Here is a 21,757-nt window from a genome sequence, read left to right on the forward strand (position 1 = left end):
TAAAAGCCTTCCTGGTTCTCCATTGCTCTTGGGAAAAATTGCAGGTTACTTACCATGCCCTGGAACCTTGTGGAATCCAATCCCTATCTACCTCTGTAGCCTCTTTTTTTGCCCCTCCACTCTTTGCCACTCCCAGACTTTAACCGCACTGACCTCTGTCTTCTGTTCCTTGAACATGCCAAGTTCAGAGCTTGTTATTTCCTGTTCCCTTTACCTGGAATGCAGCTGGTCCCTGTCCTTCCCTCTCTGGTAGGATCTTCACCAAGGTTGTGCTGGAGGCACCACTGATCACGGAGAGTGCCCTGGAGGTGATTCGCAAGTACTGCGAGGATGAGGTGAGGCAGGGCAGCAGAGCTTCCTGGTCCCCAGCACCGTGGTGCAGGCAGAAGCCCTGCTCGCTGTAGCCTGTGGCAGGGGACAGGGCCCTGCATGGGTTCTGAGGGGCACAGAGCCAAGCCCTTGCAGAGGGGGTTCTGTGAGGGACAATACCAGATCGGAGGAAGGCAAGGGAGCCATCCCAAAGGCTCACTGCAGGTGGCTTGAGCCCTGGTCCCTCCTCCTGCCACAGAGTCGCACCTACCTGGGCATGTCCACTCTCCGAGACCTGATCTTCAAGCGCCCGTCCCGCCAGTTCCAGTACCTGCATGTCCTGCTAGACCTCAGCTCCCATGAGAAGGACAAGGTGATTACCCACCATCCATGCTGGGCTCCATGCAGCCCTTCGTCTGTCCCGAGGAACCAGCCTAGCCTCTACCACATTCCCCTGAGAGATCACCTTCTTGCAACAATTTTTGGGTGGTGTATGATGTCATGAAGCTGCTTAGAATATACACTTATGTATAACTCACCCTCCCAGGAAGGGCAGTCCCATCCCCACCCTTACTCCACCTGTGCTGGTGAGCCCGGCTTGAAGCCTGGCACTGCGCTGGCACCTGGGGCGCTGACCAGGGGAGGAGAGTGTGATCTGTCAGCAGGCAGTGAGGACACCGAGGAGTGGCACAGCGCGGGTGGTTGGGAGCCCTGACCCATCTGATGCCGGGATGGGCAGGGCAGAGGTTAGGAAGGCTTCCGGAGGAGGAGGCATGTGAGCCAAGACCCGAAATACAAGCAGATGGATGTGCTCTGAGCAGAGGGAAGAACGTGTGTGTGTGATTGAGAGGGCCCTTGACCCATCCCTGCTGCAGCCTCTTGACAGCCCCTTTCCTCGTATTACGTGGCCATTCATTCAGCAAACCCTCATTGTACTCTGGCTCGGCCCTGTGGTGCTGTTGGGGACAAGTGCCAGCCTCATCTGTCCTCATGGCTCCCAGCAGGGGATGTCTGAGTAAAACAGGACATAGCCAGTGACAGGCATCCCAAGCAGCAGGAACCCCTGTGCCAAGTCTCACAGCCAGGGACAATGCCGTCACTTTTGAGGAACTAAGGAAAGCTCATTCGGGTTGGAGCAAAGCAAGCAAGGCAGAAAACGATATTAGGTAGGGGTCAGCAGGTGGGCAGTGGAGGCACTGCCGGACCGAGTGGTTCCCAGCCTTGGGCTCAGGTAGCTCGGCAGGGCCTGGCCTTTCTCAAGCTTGGGTTTGTTCACACTGGTGCTGCCAGTGTCGGGACATCTGTCTGCCTGCCAGTGTCGGGATAGCCATCTCCCCTCCACCGTCTTTCCACCACTCTTCCCAGGTACGTTCTCAGGCCCTGCTGTTCATCAAGCGCATGTATGAGAAAGAACAGCTGCGAGAGTACGTGGAGAAATTTGCCCTCAACTACCTGCAGCTCCTGGTCCACCCCAACCCGCCATCAGTGCTGTTTGGAGCCGACAAGGACACAGGTTTGGACTATTGGAAGGTTCAGGATGTAGGGGGGAGCACAGGGCCTCCTGGGAGCACAGGAGCCCTGGCACAGCTTGGGTGCTGGGAAGGCTTCCCAGGAGAGGCAGTGGCCATGTGAGACCCAGAGGATGGGTTGGTACAAAAAGAACAGCTGGGCAGCAGCATTCCAGGCAAAGGCTCCAAAGCGAGGACTCGGGGGGGACTGGCAGAAGTGGGGTATGAACAGAGCACAGAGCCTCAGGGGCAGGGCCTGCCCCACAGGCCCTGGCAGGTAGAGGAAGTTGAGGAGCTTGGGATTTATCCTGAGGGCACAGGGCAGTCAAGGGGGCTCTGAGCAGGAGAGGGACAGGCTCAGAACTTCACTTGGGAAAGACCTGGTGGCCCTGTAGATTGGTGGTCAGAAGAGACAAGTTGGGAATTCAGTGCAGAGGCTTCTAAAAGGGGGGCAGTCATGGTCCCACCCCATTTCCCTGATGATGGGCTTCTGCCCTAGAACAGTTTGCTTCCAGGTGTTCCCTTCTGTGCCTGCCTCCAAAGAAGGGACAGACACTGGGGGTGGGAAGGGTTGGGAGGGGAGTGGGGCCAGTTGACCTGATTCCGTCTCCTGCCCTGTCAGAGGTGGCAGCACCCTGGACCGATGAGACAGTGAAGCAGTGTCTGTACCTCTACCTGGCCCTCCTACCGCAGAACCACAAGCTGATCCACGAGCTGGCAGCTGTGTATACTGAGGCCATCGCTGACATCAAGCGGACGGTGCTGAGGGTCATCGAGCAGCCGGTGAGTCCCCAGCTCCAGCCCCTCCCCTGGTAGCTCCACTTCTGAGGGGAACTAAGCACCAAGGTTGGTCACTCCAGGCCCAGCTGCTCTGTAGCTTGTGGGTTCGTGGACATGTCCATCCACTCATGAGAAGACAACAGGGTGGCCCCACAGTGAGAGCCTGGACTTGGACAGACCTGTGTTCACAGTCTGCCTCTCACTTTCTCACTGTGCACACTTGCACTCCTTCAGTAAAGGTGGGAAGGTGACCTAGTTCCCTGAGCTTGTTGTAGGGGTTCATGTAAGCATCTCTGTCTCTGGTATCATTTATGAGCTGGCCCTCCCCTGCCTCTGGAGCCACAGGGTCGCCCCCATGAGAAGCAGCTCATTTGCAAACTGGCACCTAGAATCTGGAATGTCTGTCCTGCCAATTTGCCACTGGATTTGAAACCACTTTTTTATGTCTCTGCCTCTGATGTTTTTCTAATATGGAATATTTCCAACATAATCGAAAGGAGAGCATGGGACCTTAATTCCCACTTACCTGCCACCCAGGTCCAACCATGTCCTTCCCTGTAACATGGGGGTAATAGGCTCACTGTGAGGAGGAAGCAGATACTCTTCCCATCCTGAAGGTGAGCCCAGTAGCGGGGGCTCCTCGAGGGCAGACTTGTCAGTTCCATGCACGACTGTAAATGTTCATCGGGCAGAGGGAGGTGCATTCCCTTGAAGCCTTGCCCTCCGCGCCCTGTCCTGGGTGCTCATGGAGGCAGGGGCCAAGCTGGGGCCTGGCAGCCACAGGAGGGGGTGGGAAGGAATCACTGATGCCAGAAATGTCTTCACCAAAAAATTGAAGGACAGGTTGAGCACTGAAGGTCAGGTTAGGTAGAGAAAAGGCTCAGCCTGCCACATAGGAGGCTGGTGCTGACGAAGTTCTTGGGAGCTGCAGGAAGTACATCTGTGTGAGGCTGAGTGGAAGAAACCAAGATGTTCTACCTTACCCCTGCCACCTTCCCCAAATTTCCCCCGTTCTCTGAACCCTGTCACCAGCTCCCTCCACCCCAGTTTTATCGAGATGAAATTGACATGTAATGTTGTATTAGGCCCTTGACCCTTGGGCCTCCCTGAGCCTTCGCCCTGGGCACCTTGTCCTCCCCACATCACCCAGCCCCTCCGTCAGGCCTTCCCAGTCATCTCTCTCTCTACCTCCAGATCCGAGGAATGGGCATGAACTCTCCAGAGCTGCTGCTCCTGGTGGAAAACTGTCCCAAGGGGGCAGAAACACTGGTCACGAGATGTCTGCACAGCCTCACAGACAAAGGTGCCCCCTGGGACCGCCTGTCATTCTCCTCATTGCCCAGGCCTTTCCCACTTCCCCTCCCAGGACCTGGGGATTAAAGCTGGTGGGTCTCTGGATGGTTGGCCCTCTTGTGGGTCCCTCCCCATCCTTGGTCCTCTGTTTCCCATCAAGAACAGTGTATGGCTAAATGCATTTGAGAAACCAAGGGCCAAGGATTTGTGCTCTGAAATGAAGTTGTTCCTCCCCTCTTCTCCCACATGCCCACTGCCACCTGTCCCCTCTCAGTGCCCCTCCTCCCCCCTCTCCCCCCAAAACCCATGCCTTCTCATTCTGCCCACAGTCCCGCCCTCCCCAGAACTGGTGAAGCGGGTCCGGGACCTCTACCACAAGCGGCTGCCAGACGTCCGCTTCCTCATCCCCGTGCTCAATGGGCTGGAGAAGGTATGAACAGGAGGCCTGGTGCCCCCTGATGAGGACATGGCAGTGCAGGAACCTGGAGGAGGCAGGCATCTGGGGACACATGTTAGGTGCTCTGTGAGCACATTCTGAGGCTTGTCAGACCAGGGATCCATCTCAGCTCAGCCTCATTTGTGACCTCAAGCAATCCACTCCCCTCTCGGGGCCTCATTTTTCTCCTGTCCTGAGTCCTAAATGAAACTACAGAGGCAGATCGGTTCCTAGCACATAGGAAGCCTTCCCCCCCACCTCCAGCATAGGCTTCCCCTGGTCTTGTTCCTGGTGGGCTGTAGGACTTTGGGTGAGCCTCGATCTTGTGTGTAAAGGGGGTGATGATGATAACACTCCATTTGTGGGGGAAGTCAGTGAACTCGTCCAGGGGGCAGTTCATGGTGGGGGCTCAGCTGAGGCATGATGAGGCTGAGGCTGTCGGGGCCCAGTGATTTGGGGAGAAAGCTCAGCCCTGAGGGACCAGAGGAGTGAGAAGAGGAAAGCATCAGAGGGGCTCAGCAAGGCCGGAGCTTGTCTTAACCCCCCACCAGAGCGAGCAGATGGGGCAACTGACCTGCCTCCGCTGCTCTCCCCCTGTAGAAAGAAGTGATCCAGGCCCTGCCAAAGCTCATCAAACTCAACCCCATCGTGGTGAAAGAGGTCTTCAACCGCCTGCTGGGCACCCAGCATGGTATGTAATGCACTTCCATCCCTGCCAGGGCTCAGCTCAGCCCTGGCCCTCCGTTTCCCTCCCACTTGGCTTCCTGTGCCTCCACTTCCTCCCTAGGAGGCCCCCCTCAAGTGGCCAGGCAGGAGGAAGGGGCTCATCCTGCTCCCTGGGCCTGCCGTCCAGACTCAGCAATGTCTAAACATCTTTCCCAAAGCTCCCAGGCCACCCTCCTGTGATGTTTGGATGATGGTTCTATCTACAGCGAGGGCAAAATTGTGGAGCTGGGGTCTGACTCTATAATAGTGACTTCCCTTCTAGGACCCAACTACTCTGTCTCCCTCAGGCATCCTTGCTGCTCCTCAGCTCTTGCCTGAACCCCTCAAGCTGTGGGGGTGGGGCATTTTATTTGTAATGATCCAAAAGAAACAAACTAAACTCTTAACTTAGAAAAACTACCCTGGTGGCTGAAGCTAGGGTTGTTGGAGGCTGTTCCACACAACTTGGTGATTTAAAACACACACAGAGTGCCAGGGACCCTCAAAACTGCACCTGCAGAGGGTGGCCCTCAGTGTGAGTGCTGCTGCAGGGCTATTGCCTGGCCCCAGCCAAGCCTGTCCAGCAAATGCCCAGGCGTTTCTGCTGTGCCGCGAACTCCATGAGCTCATCCTAGCCCTGCCCTCGTGGGTGCACAGCCCAGTGGGGAGGGAGAGAAACAGCCAAACCACACTCAGATGTTGCCCTAATTATTAGGGGAACACAGCACGGGGGGAGGAGAGCGAGAAAAGGCCTTGCATTGTGAAGGAGGCTTCCCGGAGGGGATGGCTTTCCAGCTGCTGCTTCATTCAGCCCCCCTCTTTCTGTGTTCTCAGTCTCTCTCTTCCCCTATTCTAGCCCTTTGTTCTCCAGTCCCATTGAAGCAGAGGGCTTCTTGTCTTCATTCACTGCTCCCCAGTCTGGGGCACCCGGACATCTCTTCACTTAGGCTTCCATTCTGTCTCCTCCTCCTACCCCACTCTCTCCCACTGCAGGTGAAGGGAACTCAGCCTTGTCCCCCCTGAACCCCGGAGAACTTCTGATTGCGTTACACAACATCGACTCTGCAAAGTGCGACATGAAGTCCATCATCAAAGGTGAGGCACTACCCCTGCCCCACTTAGGTGGCCTGGCCTCCGAGGACCCAGGAAGAACCTCAGCTCCCCCATGCTCCCTGCTGGAATCTGCCAAGTCAGCGATTATGCCACCTACAGCCCCAACTCAGAGCTCCGACACCCACCCTTGTTTTTCTCCCTTCCTCCCTCCTCCTCTCCTTCCTTCCCTTGTTCCTCCATCTAAGAAAATGGTGCACATACTGTGTGCTGGCACAGAGTTGTCCTCAAGAAAGTTGGGGAGCCCCTTCCTCCCCAGCCCAAGGAGCAAAGGAAGCAGAGCCCACAGCCTCGTGTGTGTGTGGTGGGCAGGGGCCAGAGGCTACACAGGAGGAGATGCCTAGTCTAGTCTGGGCTCCAGTTACAACAGGAGAGTGTGCAGAGGCGGTGTTAGTGACAAACTGACAGGCTTAGCACAATCAGCAGTTGCATGGTAGCTGCTGTTACTATCTTCTGAGCTCACTCTGAGGCAGGCCCTCCTAAGTGCCTTACAGGTCAGCTACCAATCCACACCACCTGTTACCTGGTGAGTATGCGCACTTCTGTTTTGTAGACAAGGGGATGGAGGCTCCAGAGTGGGTAATTAACTTGCTCGGGGCCACACAGAACCTAAATGGTGTAGATCAGAATCTGAAGTCAGTAGAGCGGAGTTGGAATCCCAGTCCTGCCAGCTTGACCAGTTCCACCTCTTTCATGGGAAGACTTCCCCCTCAGCTCTCCTCAGCACTCCCCTCCCCTCCTCCCCAAAGGAGGGTTCTGGTCCAGAAGCCGTACTTTCCCACGGAGGTGGACGCCCTTACTGTCGGCTCCCTCTACTCAAAAGACAACTCTCCTTTGATTCCTCCTATCTCTTTTAAGATGCAAGTGGGGGTTCCTCTCCTTGCCACTTGAGTTTCATGTCTAGCCTGAAAGAGCTTCTCCAATGACTTAATACTAACCTTCCTCAGCAAGTTCTCCCTGCAGCTTTCAGGTCAGGAGAGCTAGGAAAGTGTAAAGCCCACACACGTGAGGAGGAACTCAGGCATCTAGTGACTGCCCCCTGCCCCCACCACTGCGCACCGGGCAGGATGCATCCTAGAGCTGAAAGGTGGTCCAGTTTTGAAGAGAAGCTAGAAATCTGGGGGTTTTAGGAATACTGTGATGAAACAAAAACAAACCTCCTCCACAAGCCCTCAGACTGGCTTCAGCCCCTCGTGGAAGGGTGTGGAAGCTGAGAGTCCAGGCGCAGTCTTTTTACGCTGCCTGGCCCCTTTGATGATCTGAGGAAAGTTTATGGGCTCATTCCCAACAACGGTGTGCTCACATGGCTTTGTGTACAATTTGAGGGGCTTCATAAACCCAACACCCCACTGAGCCCATTCGTGGACCTAGATTTAGTGCCTGATCTTACACGGGGGAACAAGCTGCAGGTGACAGGTTGCCAGGAACCAGGCCCCTGGAGATGTCCACAAGGCCTAGCCTTGAGAACCCCACCTGCTGCTTCCTGCAAGCCCAGGCCCACACAGCCTCCAGGCTAATGAGCTCTCAACAACCTCCAGCTGCTGGAGCTACTAGCTGCTGGTCCCCAGCACCCAATCCAGTCAGTTCCCAACACATTTCTCTGTTCAGCACTAGTAGCTCCACTTGACTATAAGCTCCAGATCCAAAGTCCAGTCTGTTTTGTGCACCATCGGAATCCCCAGTAGCTGACAGTATCAGCAGTCATTGCTGGCATTCACTGCCCCCCTTAAACCACCCTTTCTCTGGTGAGTTTTTCTATGACTAGACCTATCCTCAAGTCTAGTCCACTCACTGAGCACTTCTGTTCAGGCCTGTGCTGGGCCCTGCTAGGGACACAGCAGGGATAGAGATAGCACTAGCCCTGCCAGGGTTCACAATCTATCCTCAGACAGTAGCAACTCAGAGTGAGCCAGGTTGGGATAGGGGAGCCACCCAACCTTCTCTGGTGAGGGACTTCCTGGAGGAAGGGACACCTGAGCTGAGGCCACAGAAGGATGAGTAGAGGTGAGGCAGCAGCAGAGAAGAGGACCCCAGGGAAAGGAAAAACAGTTGCTGAGACCAAGAAATGCATTGGCATGGCCTGTAATCCTTGAGAAAACTGTGCCTGGGCCCCACCCACACGGGCTCTCATAGGCCACAGTGGTTTGAACTTGATCTCTTGAGGGCCTCTGGGAGGTACAGGGTCAGGTTCAGTTTTCAGAAGACCCTTCAGTTCGCTGTATGGAGGGTGGGTTAGAGGGTTGAGTGGGAGGCCAAGAGGAGGCTGGGGCAGAGCTGAGGGGGAGGAGAGGGAAGGGGGCTGACTCTGGAGGCTTTGGGCAGAATAGGCAGGAGCCAGGACTTCCTGGAAGTGAGGAGGGGGAGGAAGAGCTCCCTCGGTGCCTGGCAGGTCTTCTCTGGCACTGTCCTTGCTTACACTGTCCTCTGCCCCTTTGGCCTAGATACCCGCCCTGTCCCCTATCCAGCCTCCTCCCCACCTGTCTACCTGCAATGCCTTGGTCTTCCCCCTTTTCCTATGGGAGCTGCCCCGCCATTCCTCACAGGTGCCTACCCCTGTTCTCCATTAGCCTCTCAAGGATTGGGGGCCTTGCTTTCAGCTAATAAAGACTTCCTGGTTGACACACTCACATGGCCAGTGGTGTTTGGGGAAGAGGGGGTTCAGAGGCAGTTTGTGGGGCCTTCCCATTAGCACAGTGGATTGGGATGCCGCCGTGTCCCACTGACTTCAGGGTACCGCAGCCCACTGCTGAGGGAACAGACCCCAAGGCCTTCTTGGGTGCTTGTGTGTGCCAGCCCTCCTTGGGCCCTTGCTGGCCCTGACTGCTCAGCTGGGGAGCTGAGTGTGTGCTCAGGCTTCCTCCTCCTCTCACCCCTCCCTTATTACTCTGTGGATTGTGTCCCCACATACCATAGGCTTGGTTTCCCCCAGCAGTAGCACAAGCCCTATGCCCTGATGCAGTTGGGAGTGGGCAGTTCCTTGGTCAGCCTGCTGGTGGAGGGCCATCTCTTGTCCACTATGGGGGTGCTTAAGGAATTCAAAGCTGCCTTCCTGTCTAGTAGGGGTGGATGTGCCATGCTGCCCAAATCAAGCCAGAATGGGTCCCCAGTGGTTCATAACATGTCTTTTCTGCCTCAACCCTTCCAAGGGTTGTCTCCAAAGAGAAATGGCCAAATTCTGCCCACTATGTCCAGTGTGGGGCTTCTAGGAGCTGGCCATGTCTTTCCCGTAGGGCCAAGCCACTGGGCTTCCAAGGACCAGGCCAGTCCCCTCAGAAAGAGATCTGCTGAGTGGGGGCCTGTTTTGCCTGGAACGTCAGCAAGTTGGGCTGGGGAGAAAATGGGGCTGAGGCTCTCTAAGGGTGGTGGAGCTCCTACCTCCCGGGGGGCATCTGAGCAAAGAGGACAGGCCCACTCTCCGCCTCCTCACAGCCACCAACCTGTGCTTTGCGGAGCGGAACGTGTACACATCAGAGGTGCTGGCCGTGGTGATGCAGCAGCTGATGGAGCAGAGTCCCCTGCCCATGCTGCTCATGAGGACCGTCATCCAGTCCCTGACCATGTACCCCCGCCTGGGGGGCTTCGTCATGAACATCCTGTCCCGCCTCATCATGAAACAGGTAACCCGCCCCCGACCATCCAGTTCCCCAGGCAGTGGACTGACTACAACAGGACACTGAAGATAGATTTGAGGCCGAACCATAGGCTTTTCCAGCCTGCCTGCCTCCTACCCCCTAGGGAGCCATGATGAGGAGAGCAAGCACCACCCAGACTGGCCAGCCCCTTTGCCCTGCTGGCAGAGACAAAACAGGGCTCCAGGGGTTGTAACTCAGCCACAGGGTGGCCACATGATAAGTGAGGGTGGTTAGGTGGTAGGAACAGGCAGGAGAGTTCAGGGGTGCACATCCCAGAAGAGGCTTGGCTGCCCCTTGCCCCCCACCACTGTGCACCAGGCAGGATGTATCCTAGAGCTGAAAGGTGGTCCAGTTTTCAGGAGAAGCTAGAAATCTGGGTTTTTAGGATATTCCTAAAAATGATGAAACAAAAAACAAACCTCCACAAGCCCTCAGACTGGATTCAGCCCATAGGTTGCCACTTTGCAACATCTGGCTTAGAGGTTAAATGCAGAATCACACAGACCTGGGGTCAAATGTTGGTTCTGCCCCTAGTTACCATGTGACCTTGGACAAGTCCCTGCATCTCCCTGTGCCTCCTCTGTTTAGCAGGGCAAATGGGGCCCCCTGGAGGCTGCTGTGAGAATGAAATGAGACAAGGCAATTCTCACAACACTTAGCCTGGGGGAGACCAAGGTGAGAGGGCCACTCTCAGTTTTCTTCTCCCCAAGTTGGCCTCATGTCCTAGCTGTTTGGGATCTGGAAGAGAAAGTTAGAAGATCCTCTGTAAGGAGGTCAGGGCTGTGTGTAGCCTAGAGGAGTCTTGTGATGGTAGGAATTTTGGCCCCAGCAAGGTGCCATCTTGGCAAGGTCCTCCTAGTTTCCAGGGTGGCTGCCTGCGTGTCCTGTATGCCCACTCCCTCCCTGCCTCACCCAGGTGTGGAAGTACCCCAAGGTGTGGGAGGGCTTCATCAAGTGCTGTCAACGCACGAAGCCCCAGAGCTTCCAGGTCATCCTGCAGCTGCCACCCCAGCAACTGGGTGCTGTGTTTGACAAGTGCCCAGAGCTCCGGGAGCCCCTGCTGGCCCATGTCCGCTCCTTCACTCCCCATCAGGTACCCCAAGGTGTGGGGTGGTTGGCCCCGTGGGTCCAGCCCTGGGGAACTGGATGGGGTGGGTAGAGGGGAGCCCTGCAGTGCCACAGAATGTCAGGGATTCTGGAGGGTCAGGGACCTGGGGTGCCCAGGAGGGGTCTCTGGGTTAGAGCTCTCCATAGAACCCCCATCCTGCTCTTCCCACAGCAAGCACACATCCCCAACTCCATCATGACCATCCTGGAAGCCAGTGGCAAACAGGAGCCTGAGGCCAAGGAAACTCCTGCAGGGCCTCTGGAAGAGGTGAGGGTCTGCAGCCCCCATCCTTTCCCCAGCCCAGCCACCTCTCTCTTCGGGAGGCTCCTGCTGAAAGGGAGGTGGGGTGGGGGGCAGTTGCCCCTTACTCCCCATGCCCACCCTGTTGTCTGCCTCAGGGTGGCTTGGCTTCTTTCCCACCACCCCCTGGGAGCAGCCTGGGTCCCAGCCCCCACTCACCCCTGAGCTTGTGTGTGCTCCTTCCCACCCCCAGGATGACCTGGAGCCCCTGGCGCTGGCACCAGCCCCGGCCCCCGCCCCGGCCCCCGCCCCCCGGCCCCCTCAGGACCTCATGGGCCTGCGGCTGGCCCAGGAGAAGGCTTTAAAGCGGCAGCTGGAGGAGGAACAGAAGCTGAAGCCCGGGGGAGTGGGAGCCCCCTCCTCTTCCTCCTCGTCCTCCGCCAGGCCCGGCCCCCCCCAGCCGGAGGAAGCCGTAGATTTCCGGGAGGAGGGGCCCGAGTGCGAGACCCCCGCCATCTTCATCAGCGTGGATGACGACTCGGGGCTGACGGAGGCCGCACTGCTCGACTCCAGTCTGGAGGGGCCCCTGCCTAAGGTAGGGGTCACACTTCAGAGCAGCGCAGGGAGAAACGCACCAGGGCTCCGGGGTGACGTGTGTGTGCTGAGTGCCCAAGTTGGGGTGACTGGGAGGGTCAGCCCAAACAAAAGCTGTCTTTGACCAGCTCCCCCTTCTGTCACCAGGAGGCAGCAGCGGGCGGGTTGACCTCAAAGGAGGAGAGGAGCCCCCAGACCCTCGCCGCTGCTGGAGAAGACAGAGCGAAGACTCCCAGCCCCACCGCCACCGCCGCCGCCGCCGCCGCCGCGGAGGACGCGGGGGAACCGGAGGCCAAGGGGAACAGCTGACGGGGCTTGGTGGGGAAGGGGCGTGGGGCGGGGCGGGGCTTTGCCTTTCAAAAAATAAAATAAAAAAAGACAGATCGCGGGCCTGGGGCGTGGGTGTAGTCTCTCATCCCTGCAGCGTGTCGGCTGTGGGACTGCGCGGTCCCTGGTGGGCGCGCGGGACAGGCCCCGGGAAGCCGGGACGCCCCCGGGCCTGGGGCTGCGCCTGCGCAGAAACCAGCTCTGGGGCCCCTGCGTGGCGCGCGCCCGCCCCGGTAACGGCCCGCCCGGCCCTCAGAAACTGCGGCTGGCAGCTGGTCCGCCTGTGTGCAAGCCTCCGCCGAGAAGTCCCTGAACCCTTTTGGCCTATGGGGGACTCGCCGCCCGACCCTGAGCAGCCTGACCAGCCGCTGGAGACACGGAGGAGTTCCCAGGCCTCTGAGCAGAGGCGCAGCAGGGAGCCCTCTCTGCTCCAGTCCACGGTCCTCGAGGAGTCGCCACAGGTGGCACTTGACGCCCAGGTCCCGAGCAGTCAGGAGATGCTGGCCCGCCAGACCAACCAGCAGGGGTGGTCACAAAGTGCCATCCTGACCCAACAAGAGAACTTCCAGGCTGAGGAGCCCCACGGTGGCTTAGAGGACCCGTCCGCGAATACAGGCTTTCTCTCGGATTTCCAGCGCCAATCTTACCTGGCTGAAGGCACGACCCAGGTCACCCACAATGCCAACCTAATGCTGCAACAGCTACAGCAGGGCCAAGGCAACCTCTTCCAGCAACTGGAGTCAGCCTACCAGGATTCCCGGCCCGACTTCCTGGGCCAGTTTAACGCGTACCAGAGAGATGACCTGCAGTTCAGTGAGACCGCCCAGCATGGGCCCTACGTGAAGGATGACCCTGCCCTCCAGTTGTCACACTCTGAGCTGGGCTTTATGCCCTTCGGTATGGAGGTGTCCGAGCCGGAGCCCCGGGAGCTGGCCGTGCAGAACGCCAAGGCCTACCTGCTGCAGACCAGCGCCAGCAGCGACCTCAGCCTGTGAGAGGGAGCTATGGGGTGGGGGAGGGGCGGGACCCAGGCAGGGAGAGGCCCCAACCAAGACCCTGCCTCAAGCTCTGGGGTCCCCCCAGACGGGATTGACGGTCAAGTAGAATCAGCTACTGCTGTGGAGCCATCTAACTCAGACAAAGGAGTTGGAATAAATACTAACAGTAGCTAAAAAGTAAAACAACATTTACTTACCAAACATTGTGCCAGCCCTTCACACATTGATCTCTGGTTCTCAGAGCTGAGATTGGCACATCTACTGTCCCTATATTACAGAGGAGGAAACTGAGACACAGAGAAATTAGGTCCCATACCCAAGATAACACAGCTGGGATGTGGCAGAGCCAGGATTCCAGCACAAGTGATTTGGCTGGAATAGCCCTGTTATTTACTAAACTTTCCTGCTTGAGGAAGGGACTTGACAAGGCCACTAAGCTGCAGTCATAATATACCTCTCAGCCCCCCTTCCCCACTACCACCTCATGAGGCTCACATTCTAGTTGGAGAATGGACAATAAATATAATAAATGATAAGTTGATAAGAGCTAAGGTGAAAAAGTAAAGCAGGGTGAGGGGGATAAGGAGTGCATGTTAAATACTGTGAGGTCAGGGAAAGCCTCTCTGAGGAGGTGACATTTGGTCAGTGACCTGAAGATGGTGAGGGAGAGCACCTTTTAGATAACGAAGTGTGATCCAGCTACAGGACACTGTCAGTTTGAAGGGTTTAAGGTTTGCTCTGTTTGAGGAGCATCGAGGAAGCTGGTGTTACTGGAACCAAGGGAAGAGGAGGGGGAGTGGAAGGAGATGAGGTTGGAGAAGTAACAGATCTTGCTAAAGCACAAAGCTGACTCCATCCCTCCCATGATTCCCAAGCGCCCTCAAAAGAAGGTTCATGCTCTTCACAACAGCCTTCAAGGCCTTATATAATTCAGCCCTGGCCCGCTCTCCAAATTTCATCTCCTAGAGTCTAGTCAAAATTAACCAGTAGCACTTCCTCAACAGTTTGCAGCCCTCTAGAGCTTCAAATTCCTTTATTGAAAAGCCCTGGCCAAATTCTGACCTCTCCTTATCGTTCCCAATTCAATGATGGCCCTCCACCACACCTGAGGCTGTTGCCAAAGGGTTTCCACGCCACTGATGGTTAGATATACATGCTTTGAAATCAGACCAACCTGGTCCTGGTTTTAAATTTTGGTTGTGCTACCAACTACTGTGTGACTTCATGACCTCAACTTTTCTAAGCCTTAGTTTTCTTATCTGGAAAGTGGGGATCGTAATTGTTCCTCAGATATATGATTGCGGTGAGAATTCAACATTGCTCTCAAGTGCCCAACATAGTGCTTGACTAGGTGAATGGAAACCATTACCATACTGTTATCACTCCAGCCTCCTCTCCTACCACAGCCCCTCCCCCTCACTTCACTCCAGCCACACTGACTTCCTGTGTTCTTCCAACATGCCAGGCACACCCTCAGCTCTCCACATCATTCTCAATCACATCATCTGCAAACTATGATAGTTTTGCCTCTTCCTTTTCAATACTTTTATTTTCATGTCAGATTGCATTAGCTGAGACCTCCAATTCAGTATTAAATAGAAGCTGTGAAAGCAGGCATCCTTTCCACATAGCAGAAACCTCATAGCAGAAAATATTTAGTCTTTTGCCGTTATGTTTGGTCTGTGCTGTAGGTTATTTGTGGCTGCCCTTTATAAGATTATTTGAAAATTGCCTTCTATTCCTAGTTTCCTAGATTTTTAAAAATCATGAATGGATGTTGAATTTTATCAATATCACTTCACCTATTGAGGTGATCTTACATGTCCCCTTTAACATACTGACATGATGAATTATAGTTTTTTCTACTTTTCTAATATCAGTCCAGTCTTAGATCTCTGTCATTAGTCCAATTTAATCATGGTGTGTCATCCTTTTGGGCAATTGTTAGATGTCATTTGCTAATATTTTGCTTAGGATTTCAGCATCTATATTTCTAAATGAGATCAGCAAAGAATTACTTTCCCTTCTTCTAGTTTCCTTGAGTTTTGGTATCAAGATTGTCTTAGAGTTGCCCTGACCGGTTTGACAGTGGATAGAGAGCATCAGCCTGCAGACTGAAGGGTCCCAAGTTCGATTCTGTTCAAGGGCATGTACCTCGGTTGCAGGCCTGATCCCCATCTCTGGTTGGGGTGCATGCGGGAGGCAACCAATCAATGTGTCTCTTTCATATCAATGTTTTTCTCTCTCTCCTTTACACTCTCTGAAAATCAATGGAAAAAATATCCTTGGGTGAGGATTTAAAAAAAAAAGATTGTCTTAGACTCATAAAATATCTCAGGGTCTATGCACCCACTGTTCCCTGAAACGGTCTTCCCCCAATATCTGCATGGTTTGCCCCCTCACTTCATTCAGATCTCAGCTTAAATGTCACCCTGGTGAGGTCTTCCCTGGCCTCCCTACTAAAAACTGCAAACTATCACCTATCCCTGGCATTCCCAGTGCCCATTCCCTGCTTTACTGTCTCCATAAAAATCACCACCCCTGACACTCTATGTACTTTGCGTATTTGGTTAATGTCTATCTCCATCATCAGAATGTCCGCTCCACCAGGGCAGGGGCCTTGTCTCTAGTGCGTCCCCAGCAACAGGCACAGGGCCAGGCCCCCAGCAGTGAGCCGAGTGAATGATGTCCCCTACCTCCCACCCCCTTGGGAGTCAGGTATGAGCACCTGGTGAACCTGCTGACGAAAATCCTGAACCAGCGACCCGAGGACCCCTTGTCTATCCTGGAGTCTCTGAACCGCACCATGCAGTTGGAGCTGTTCCACCCCAAGCTGGACTCGCTGCGGGACGACCCCGAGATGCAGCCCACCTACGAGATGGCCGAGAGGCAGAAGGCGCTGTTCATCCGGGGCGGCGGCGCGGGCGAGGGCGAGCAGGAGATGGAGGAGGAGGTGGTGAGTGAGCCGGCGGGGCGGGGGGGGGGGGGGGGGGGGGCGCCCAGTGAGGCGGGGGAGGGGGGGCGCCCAGTGAGGCGGGGGAGCGGGGCTTCAGCCTCCCGCCCCCCGCCCCCCGCACGCCCCCTGCAGGCGGACTCGGCCGTGCCCAACATCATGGAGGCCGCCTTCTACTTCGAGCAGGCGGGCGTGGGCCTGAGCTCCGACGAGAGCTTCCGCATCTTCATGGCGCTGAAGCAGCTGGTGGAGCAGCAGCCCATCCACACCTGCCGCTTCTGGGGCAAGATCCTGGGGCTCAGCCGCAGCTACCTGGTGGCCGAGGTGGAGTTCCGGGAGGGCGAGGAGGAGGTGGAGGAGGAGGAGGCCGAGGAGGCCGCCGAGGGCGGCGAGGTCGCCGACACGCACGGCGAGGAGGAGGCCGAGGAGGACGAGGAGAAGGTGGCCGACACCCTCCCCAAGCGGACGTGGAAGCCACCGCCCGTCATCCCCAAGGAGGAGAGCCGCTCGGGCACCAACAAGTACCTGTACTTCGTGTGCAACGAGCCGGGCCGGCCGTGGACGCGGCTGCCGCACGTCACGCCCAGCCAGGTGGTGCACGCCCGCAAGGTCAAGAAGTTCTTCACCGGCCACCTGGACGCCCCGGTCATCAGCTACCCGCCCTTCCCGGGCAACGAGGCCAACTACCTGCGGGCCCAGATCGCTCGCATCTCGGCCGCCACGCACATCAGCCCGCTCGGCTTCTACCAGTTCAATGAGGAGGAGGGCGACGAGGAGGAGGAGGGCGGCGCGGGGCGCGAATCCTTTGAGGAGAACCCCGACTTTGAGGGCATCCCGGTGCTAGAGCTGGTGGACTCCATGGCCAACTGGGTGCACCACATGCAGCACATCCTTCCGCAGGTGAGGACCGGGGCGCCCAGCCCCGCCTGTGTCGGAACCGGGCGACTCTGGACTCTGGTGTGACTGACTCCCCAGGAATGTCAAGCACCTGCTCTCTGCCAGCCATGGTACTTAACCTTCACTCACTCACTCACTCACTCACTCACTCACTCACTCATTCAAAGATACTGGTTGACAATCCTTTGGAATCAGATGCATCTTAGAATTCTGAACTTTTCAGATTTTAAAAAGGTAACTGCATATCCCATCTAGTACGCAACACCTCAAGCAGAGCTGGGCTGCAGCCCGTATTCAAAGGCATCATGGTGATTTCTGCAGAGAAACTGCATAGCCTCTTGACAGTCAGGTCAGGGATGCTACCAAGTGATTCCTGAAAAACTTCTGATTTCAGAGCTTTTTGGGTTTTAGAGTTGTGGATAGAGATTGTGGCCCTCCACTTATTGAATGCCCATGTGTCTGAACTTTATACACATTTATTTGTTCATTCAAGGAAACTGGCTGTGTGCTAGGATATTTTCATTCATTCATTCAATAGACATGTATTGACTCCACAAGGGTTTTCTTTGTTTTTAAATATATCTTTATTGATTTCAGAGAGAGGAAGGGAGAGGGAGAGAGAGATAGAAAGATTAATGGTGAGAGAGTCGTCATTGATCGGCTGCCTCCTGCATGCCCCCAGCTGGGGATCGAGCCCGCAACCCGGGCATGTGCCCTGACCAAGAATCAAACCACAATTTCCTGGATCATAGGCTGACGCTCAACCACTGAGCCATGCCTGGCTGGGCCACAAGGTTTTATTGAATCTAAATAACTCCTTTTGGGACCTGTACAGCTATCATTGTCATCAGCACCTAGAGCAGTGCCTGTATATAATAGGTGCTCATTAAATATCTGATAAGTGAATGAATGGATGCGCAGGTGGAGGCCACACCACCAGCAGGAGGCAGGAGTCCTCACCTGGATGCAACAGCTTCCTTGGCCCATTCTCTGCCCCCAACCTGTGTGACTAGCCCTGTTCTGCCCATACCTGGGTCCCTGAGGACAGTCCCCAGAGTCCTACCTGGCCCTTCACCTCCTCCCAGGGTGCAGGCTGACCCCTCCCCTTCGGGAGCTGCCACCTAACTATCCCCCCCACCCAGGGCCGCTGCACTTGGGTGAACCCTTTGCAGAAGAAGGAGGAGGAAGAGGAGCTGGGGGAGGAGGAGGAGCGGGCTGACGAGGGCATGGAGGAGGTGGAGCAGGAGATCGGGCCCCCACTGCTGACGCCGCTCTCAGAAGATGCAGGTACCGGTCCTCCAGCCTGGGAAGGGGGGCCTGGGCAGATGAGAAAGGGAGGGTCAGCGACATCACAGGGTCGTCTCTTCGAGCCTCAGTTGCTCTCACCTAAAAACGGATGTCATGACAGGGCTCCTCCTGGGGTCATGGGAAAGCATCCATCTCGTGAGCTGCGTCTGGCATGTGGCAGTGCCCATCTGGTGGGATGTGGTCTTTTGAGTCCCACGTGGACCTGGAGGGAAAGAGAGAGTTAGGGAGGCCTCCCCAGAAGAGGTGGGACTTGAACTGTATTTTGGAAGAAGAGACAGACATTTCCTGAGGTCGGGGCCTCAGGCACCTGGAAGAAGCAGGAAGGAGAGGCTGAGAGTGGGCCCTTGGACAGAGCCCGTTTTTTTTGTTTTGTTTTGTTTTTTTAATGTATCTTTATTGATTTCAGAGAGAGGGAAGGAGAAGGAGAGAGAGAGATAGAAACATCAATGATGAGAAAGTCATTGATCGAGCCCACAGCCCGGGCATGTGCCCTGACCGGGAATTGAACCCTGATAGCCTGGATCCTAGGTTGACGCTCAACCACTGAGCCACACCCGGCGGGGCCAGAGCCGGTATCTTGACCCAGGTTTCCGTGAGGCCAGAGCCGGTGCCCTGCTCTGTGCCCCCTGGTCCAAACCAATGGCTACCTGGAGGGAGAGTCACAGCAGCTGCCCTGTCTGGGGCCCAGGGCTCACCAAGAGATGAGCACCTCCCTTCCTGGGTGAGGCTCAGGCAGGTGACATGGGGGCACACGGGAAGAGCTGTGTCCCGAGCCAGGGTTCAAACACTGAAGCCCGCACTGTTAATCACCACAGTTCCCTTTGCACCCCTCCTTATTTCCCTCCCTCCAGGGGTTGTGCGGGGCGTGGGGAGCCAGCAGCAGAGCCTCTGACCTCCCTGGCGCTCTTCACGCCCCCGCAGAAATCCTGCACATGTCGCCCTGGACCGCCCGCCTGTCCTGCAGCCTCTCCCCGCAGTACTCCGTGGCCATTGTGCGCTCCAATCTCTGGCCGGGGGCCTACGCCTACGCCATTGGCAAGTAGGTCTCCCCTGTCTCCCAGCAGAGGGAGCCCCTCCAACAGGCCCGCTGGGGAAACTCACAGGGGTGGACAGAGATTGGGAGGGAAGCCCCCCTTCAGGAAGCCCCCCCGGGCTGAGCCCCTTACTCTGCTCCAGGGGTTCCATTGGCTTAAATGCAGGATTCAAACCTGGATCTGTGGCCCCTCGGCCTAGGCTTTTCTGCTGTATGGGTCACAGAGCCCACAGGACTCAGGAGTCCCCTCTGGGATGGCTCTGACAGGGGCAGTCTCCTCTCTGGGGGAGCTAAGTACTTCCCTGGGCCCCCTGGCCAGTTCTTCCAATTTGAAGTGTCTTCTCTCTATGGGCCAGAAGTCTTCACCACCAGGATCCCCCACCAGTTGCTCCCAAAAGATATTCAGGCCAAAAATCAGCTTTGCCTCTTACCACCCGCAGCTACACACTTCCCCCGCCGCCCCACAGCCCCTCTCACCAGCCACATCCCAGCCTTTCTGCTCAACCACTAGAGGGCGCCGTGTGCGGCCACAGGGCGGCGTACTTGCCAGCTCTGTCCACCAGATGGCATGACGATTTTTCATAGATTTTCCTTTTCTATTCATTACTCTGATTCACAGTCGAGGTGGGAATTCACGTCATACTGATACTTGAACCACATACTTAGCAATTGTCATTTTTTCTCCTCCAGAAGCAGGGAAGAGGCACGCTTGCTTTTGGCAACACCCTTCTTCTGGCCACATCTTAATTTGTCAACCTCCCTCTGAAAGCAAAAGATCCAAATTGGGCGCTCCACTCGCCCATCCACCCTCCACCCCTACCGCGCATCCACCCACCCTCTCAGCCACCTTGCTGAAAGGGTAGCTACGGATCCTGCCCTGGGAGCAGACAGAGAAAGCATAGGCGTAATTGTTTAACACCTCTCACCCCCACTCACTCCCCCAGCAACCCCCCCAATATCCTGTTACAAACTGAGGTAAGTACTACCAACGACAGCTTATCTGTCATGTCCGGAAGGGATCAAGGAAGGATTCCTGAGAAAAGCGGCCTTGATCTGAAATCTTTGAGGAAAGAAAGAAGTGGGGAGGGGATAGGCGGAAGGACACTCTAGACTAGAGAGTCTCCACCAGTGAGTGCCAGGACTTGCTGGGGTTCCGCTTGCATGGGTGTGGGGTGGAGCCCCAGATTCTGCCTTCCTAGCAAGTTCAGTCCCCTGGAACAGCAAGGTCAAAGCCAAACGGCTCCCCTGGCAAACTCTCCATCCCCCCTCTCTCCTGCTGTCTCTCTGCTTCTCGCCCTGCCTCTCAGTCCCTGCCTATTCTCCCATTTTCTCCACTTTTCTTCCCTAGTTGAAATTCTGGGGAGAGGTGACTTGGCCGCCACCCGACCCATTCTGTCCTTGTGTTTTATCAGTCTCCTCCCTGGGCATAGGCACCACGGCAGGATTCTTGTCAATTTGTTCACTGCCAGCTAGGTCCCCACATCTAGACCAGGGCTGTTCCATATAAATAAAACAGGAGCCACATATGTAATTTAAAATTTTCTAATAGCCATATTCAAAAAGTAAAAATAAACAGGCCGCTGGCTTGTTTCCCTGTCGGGGCGCATGCCCAGGTTGCAGGTTCCATCCCCAGTCGGGCTGCACGCTGGAGGCAACCGATTGAAGTTTCTCTCCCACATCCATGTTTCTCTCTCTCTCTTTCCCTTCCCTTCTCTCTAAAATCAATAAAAGTATCTTTTAAAAAATACTAAAGGAACAAATGAACAGAAGAAGCCGGTGGGCACACTTCCCCCTGCCCCACCTCTCCATCACGCGGTGTCTGTGCTCACTCCCGCCCTCAATGAGAGTCCGGGCTGGGCCCTCGGCGGGCAGCCTCCCCAGCATCTCGCTGCCCCTCCAGGAAGTTCGAGAACATCTACATCGGCTGGGGCCACAAGTACAATCCCGAGAACTTCAACCCGCCCCTGCCGGCCCCCATTCAGCAAGAGTACCCCAGCGGCATAGAGATCATGGAGATGAGCGACCCCACGGTGGAGGAGGAGCAGGCCCTGAAGGCGGCCCAGGAGCAGGCCCTGGCGGCCGCGGAGGAGGAGGAGGAGGACGAGGAGGAGGACGAGGACGAGGACGCGGACGACTGAGCGCGCGCCCCCCCAGGGGCGTGGCAGGCGGCTCCGCCCGCGCCCCTCCCCCCTCCCCCGCGCAGGGGCGTGGCAGGCGGCTCCGCCCGCGCGGGTAGGGCTTGTTTTTCAGCTTTGGTTTGCTTTCTGCCGCTGGAAGGCAGCTGCTCTGAGTAAAATGTTCCCGTGGCATTTATTCATTTGCTCACTGCTTTGTCGTCATGGCCTGTACGTCAGGGCTCTTGGGCTCTGCTGGAAACACTGACCTTGCCCCGCATAGTTTCTCTCCCACCTGTTTCACTTATTCATTCCTCTGGACATCAAACAACTATTAAAACGTCTCCTGTCACCCTGGCCGGTGTTAGAGCATCAGCCTGTGCACCCAAGGGTCTCGGGTTCGGGAGGCAAC

General features: G+C 56.1%; 2 protein-coding genes and 1 long non-coding RNA gene across 6 annotated transcripts in view; 2 read left to right on the forward strand and 1 right to left on the reverse strand.

Annotated features, from left to right (window-relative positions):
* Nucleotides 1-12,107, forward strand: part of SYMPK (symplekin scaffold protein) — a 33,624-nt gene extending 21,517 nt beyond the window's left edge. For 3 of the 4 annotated variants that reach the window (XM_081118853.1, XM_081118855.1, XM_081118856.1), the window contains 13 exons: nucleotides 254-335; nucleotides 569-682; nucleotides 1,675-1,822; nucleotides 2,440-2,600; nucleotides 3,792-3,900; nucleotides 4,220-4,320; nucleotides 4,927-5,017; nucleotides 6,025-6,126; nucleotides 9,571-9,758; nucleotides 10,690-10,866; nucleotides 11,053-11,148; nucleotides 11,375-11,716; nucleotides 11,863-12,106. In XM_081118853.1, coding sequence (XP_080974979.1) covers nucleotides 254-335; nucleotides 569-682; nucleotides 1,675-1,822; nucleotides 2,440-2,600; nucleotides 3,792-3,900; nucleotides 4,220-4,320; nucleotides 4,927-5,017; nucleotides 6,025-6,126; nucleotides 9,571-9,758; nucleotides 10,690-10,866; nucleotides 11,053-11,148; nucleotides 11,375-11,716; nucleotides 11,863-12,024 — 1,873 coding nt within the window. In that variant the 3' untranslated portion in view covers nucleotides 12,025-12,106. Of the gene's footprint in view, nucleotides 1-253; nucleotides 336-568; nucleotides 683-1,674; nucleotides 1,823-2,439; nucleotides 2,601-3,791; nucleotides 3,901-4,219; nucleotides 4,321-4,926; nucleotides 5,018-6,024; nucleotides 6,127-9,570; nucleotides 9,759-10,689; nucleotides 10,867-11,052; nucleotides 11,149-11,374; nucleotides 11,717-11,862 lie in introns of all 4 variants that reach the window. The other variant, XM_081118854.1, reaches the window with a different exon arrangement.
* A 195-nt stretch (nucleotides 12,108-12,302) lies between these two features.
* On the forward strand, nucleotides 12,303-21,369 carry RSPH6A (radial spoke head 6 homolog A; the record flags this gene model as incomplete). Its single annotated transcript, XM_081118624.1, has 6 exons — nucleotides 12,303-13,033; nucleotides 15,759-15,996; nucleotides 16,129-16,893; nucleotides 18,033-18,177; nucleotides 19,120-19,237; nucleotides 21,132-21,369. Exons 1-6 carry the CDS (start codon nucleotides 12,369-12,371, stop codon nucleotides 21,367-21,369), a joined length of 2,169 nt encoding a protein of 722 aa, XP_080974750.1. The 5' UTR covers nucleotides 12,303-12,368.
* On the reverse strand, nucleotides 17,465-21,309 carry LOC308547789. Its single transcript, XR_013997550.1, has 3 exons — nucleotides 21,223-21,309; nucleotides 18,277-18,400; nucleotides 17,465-18,207 (listed from the first exon to the last, which is right to left on the reverse strand). It is a non-coding gene; the product is annotated as an uncharacterized lncRNA (long non-coding RNA).
* Nucleotides 21,370-21,757: the final 388 nt, after the last annotated feature.

Source organism: Miniopterus schreibersii (assembly GCF_964146895.1).
Source record: "Miniopterus schreibersii genome assembly, chromosome: 18".
NCBI classification, from domain to species: Eukaryota; Metazoa; Chordata; class Mammalia; order Chiroptera; family Miniopteridae; genus Miniopterus; species Miniopterus schreibersii.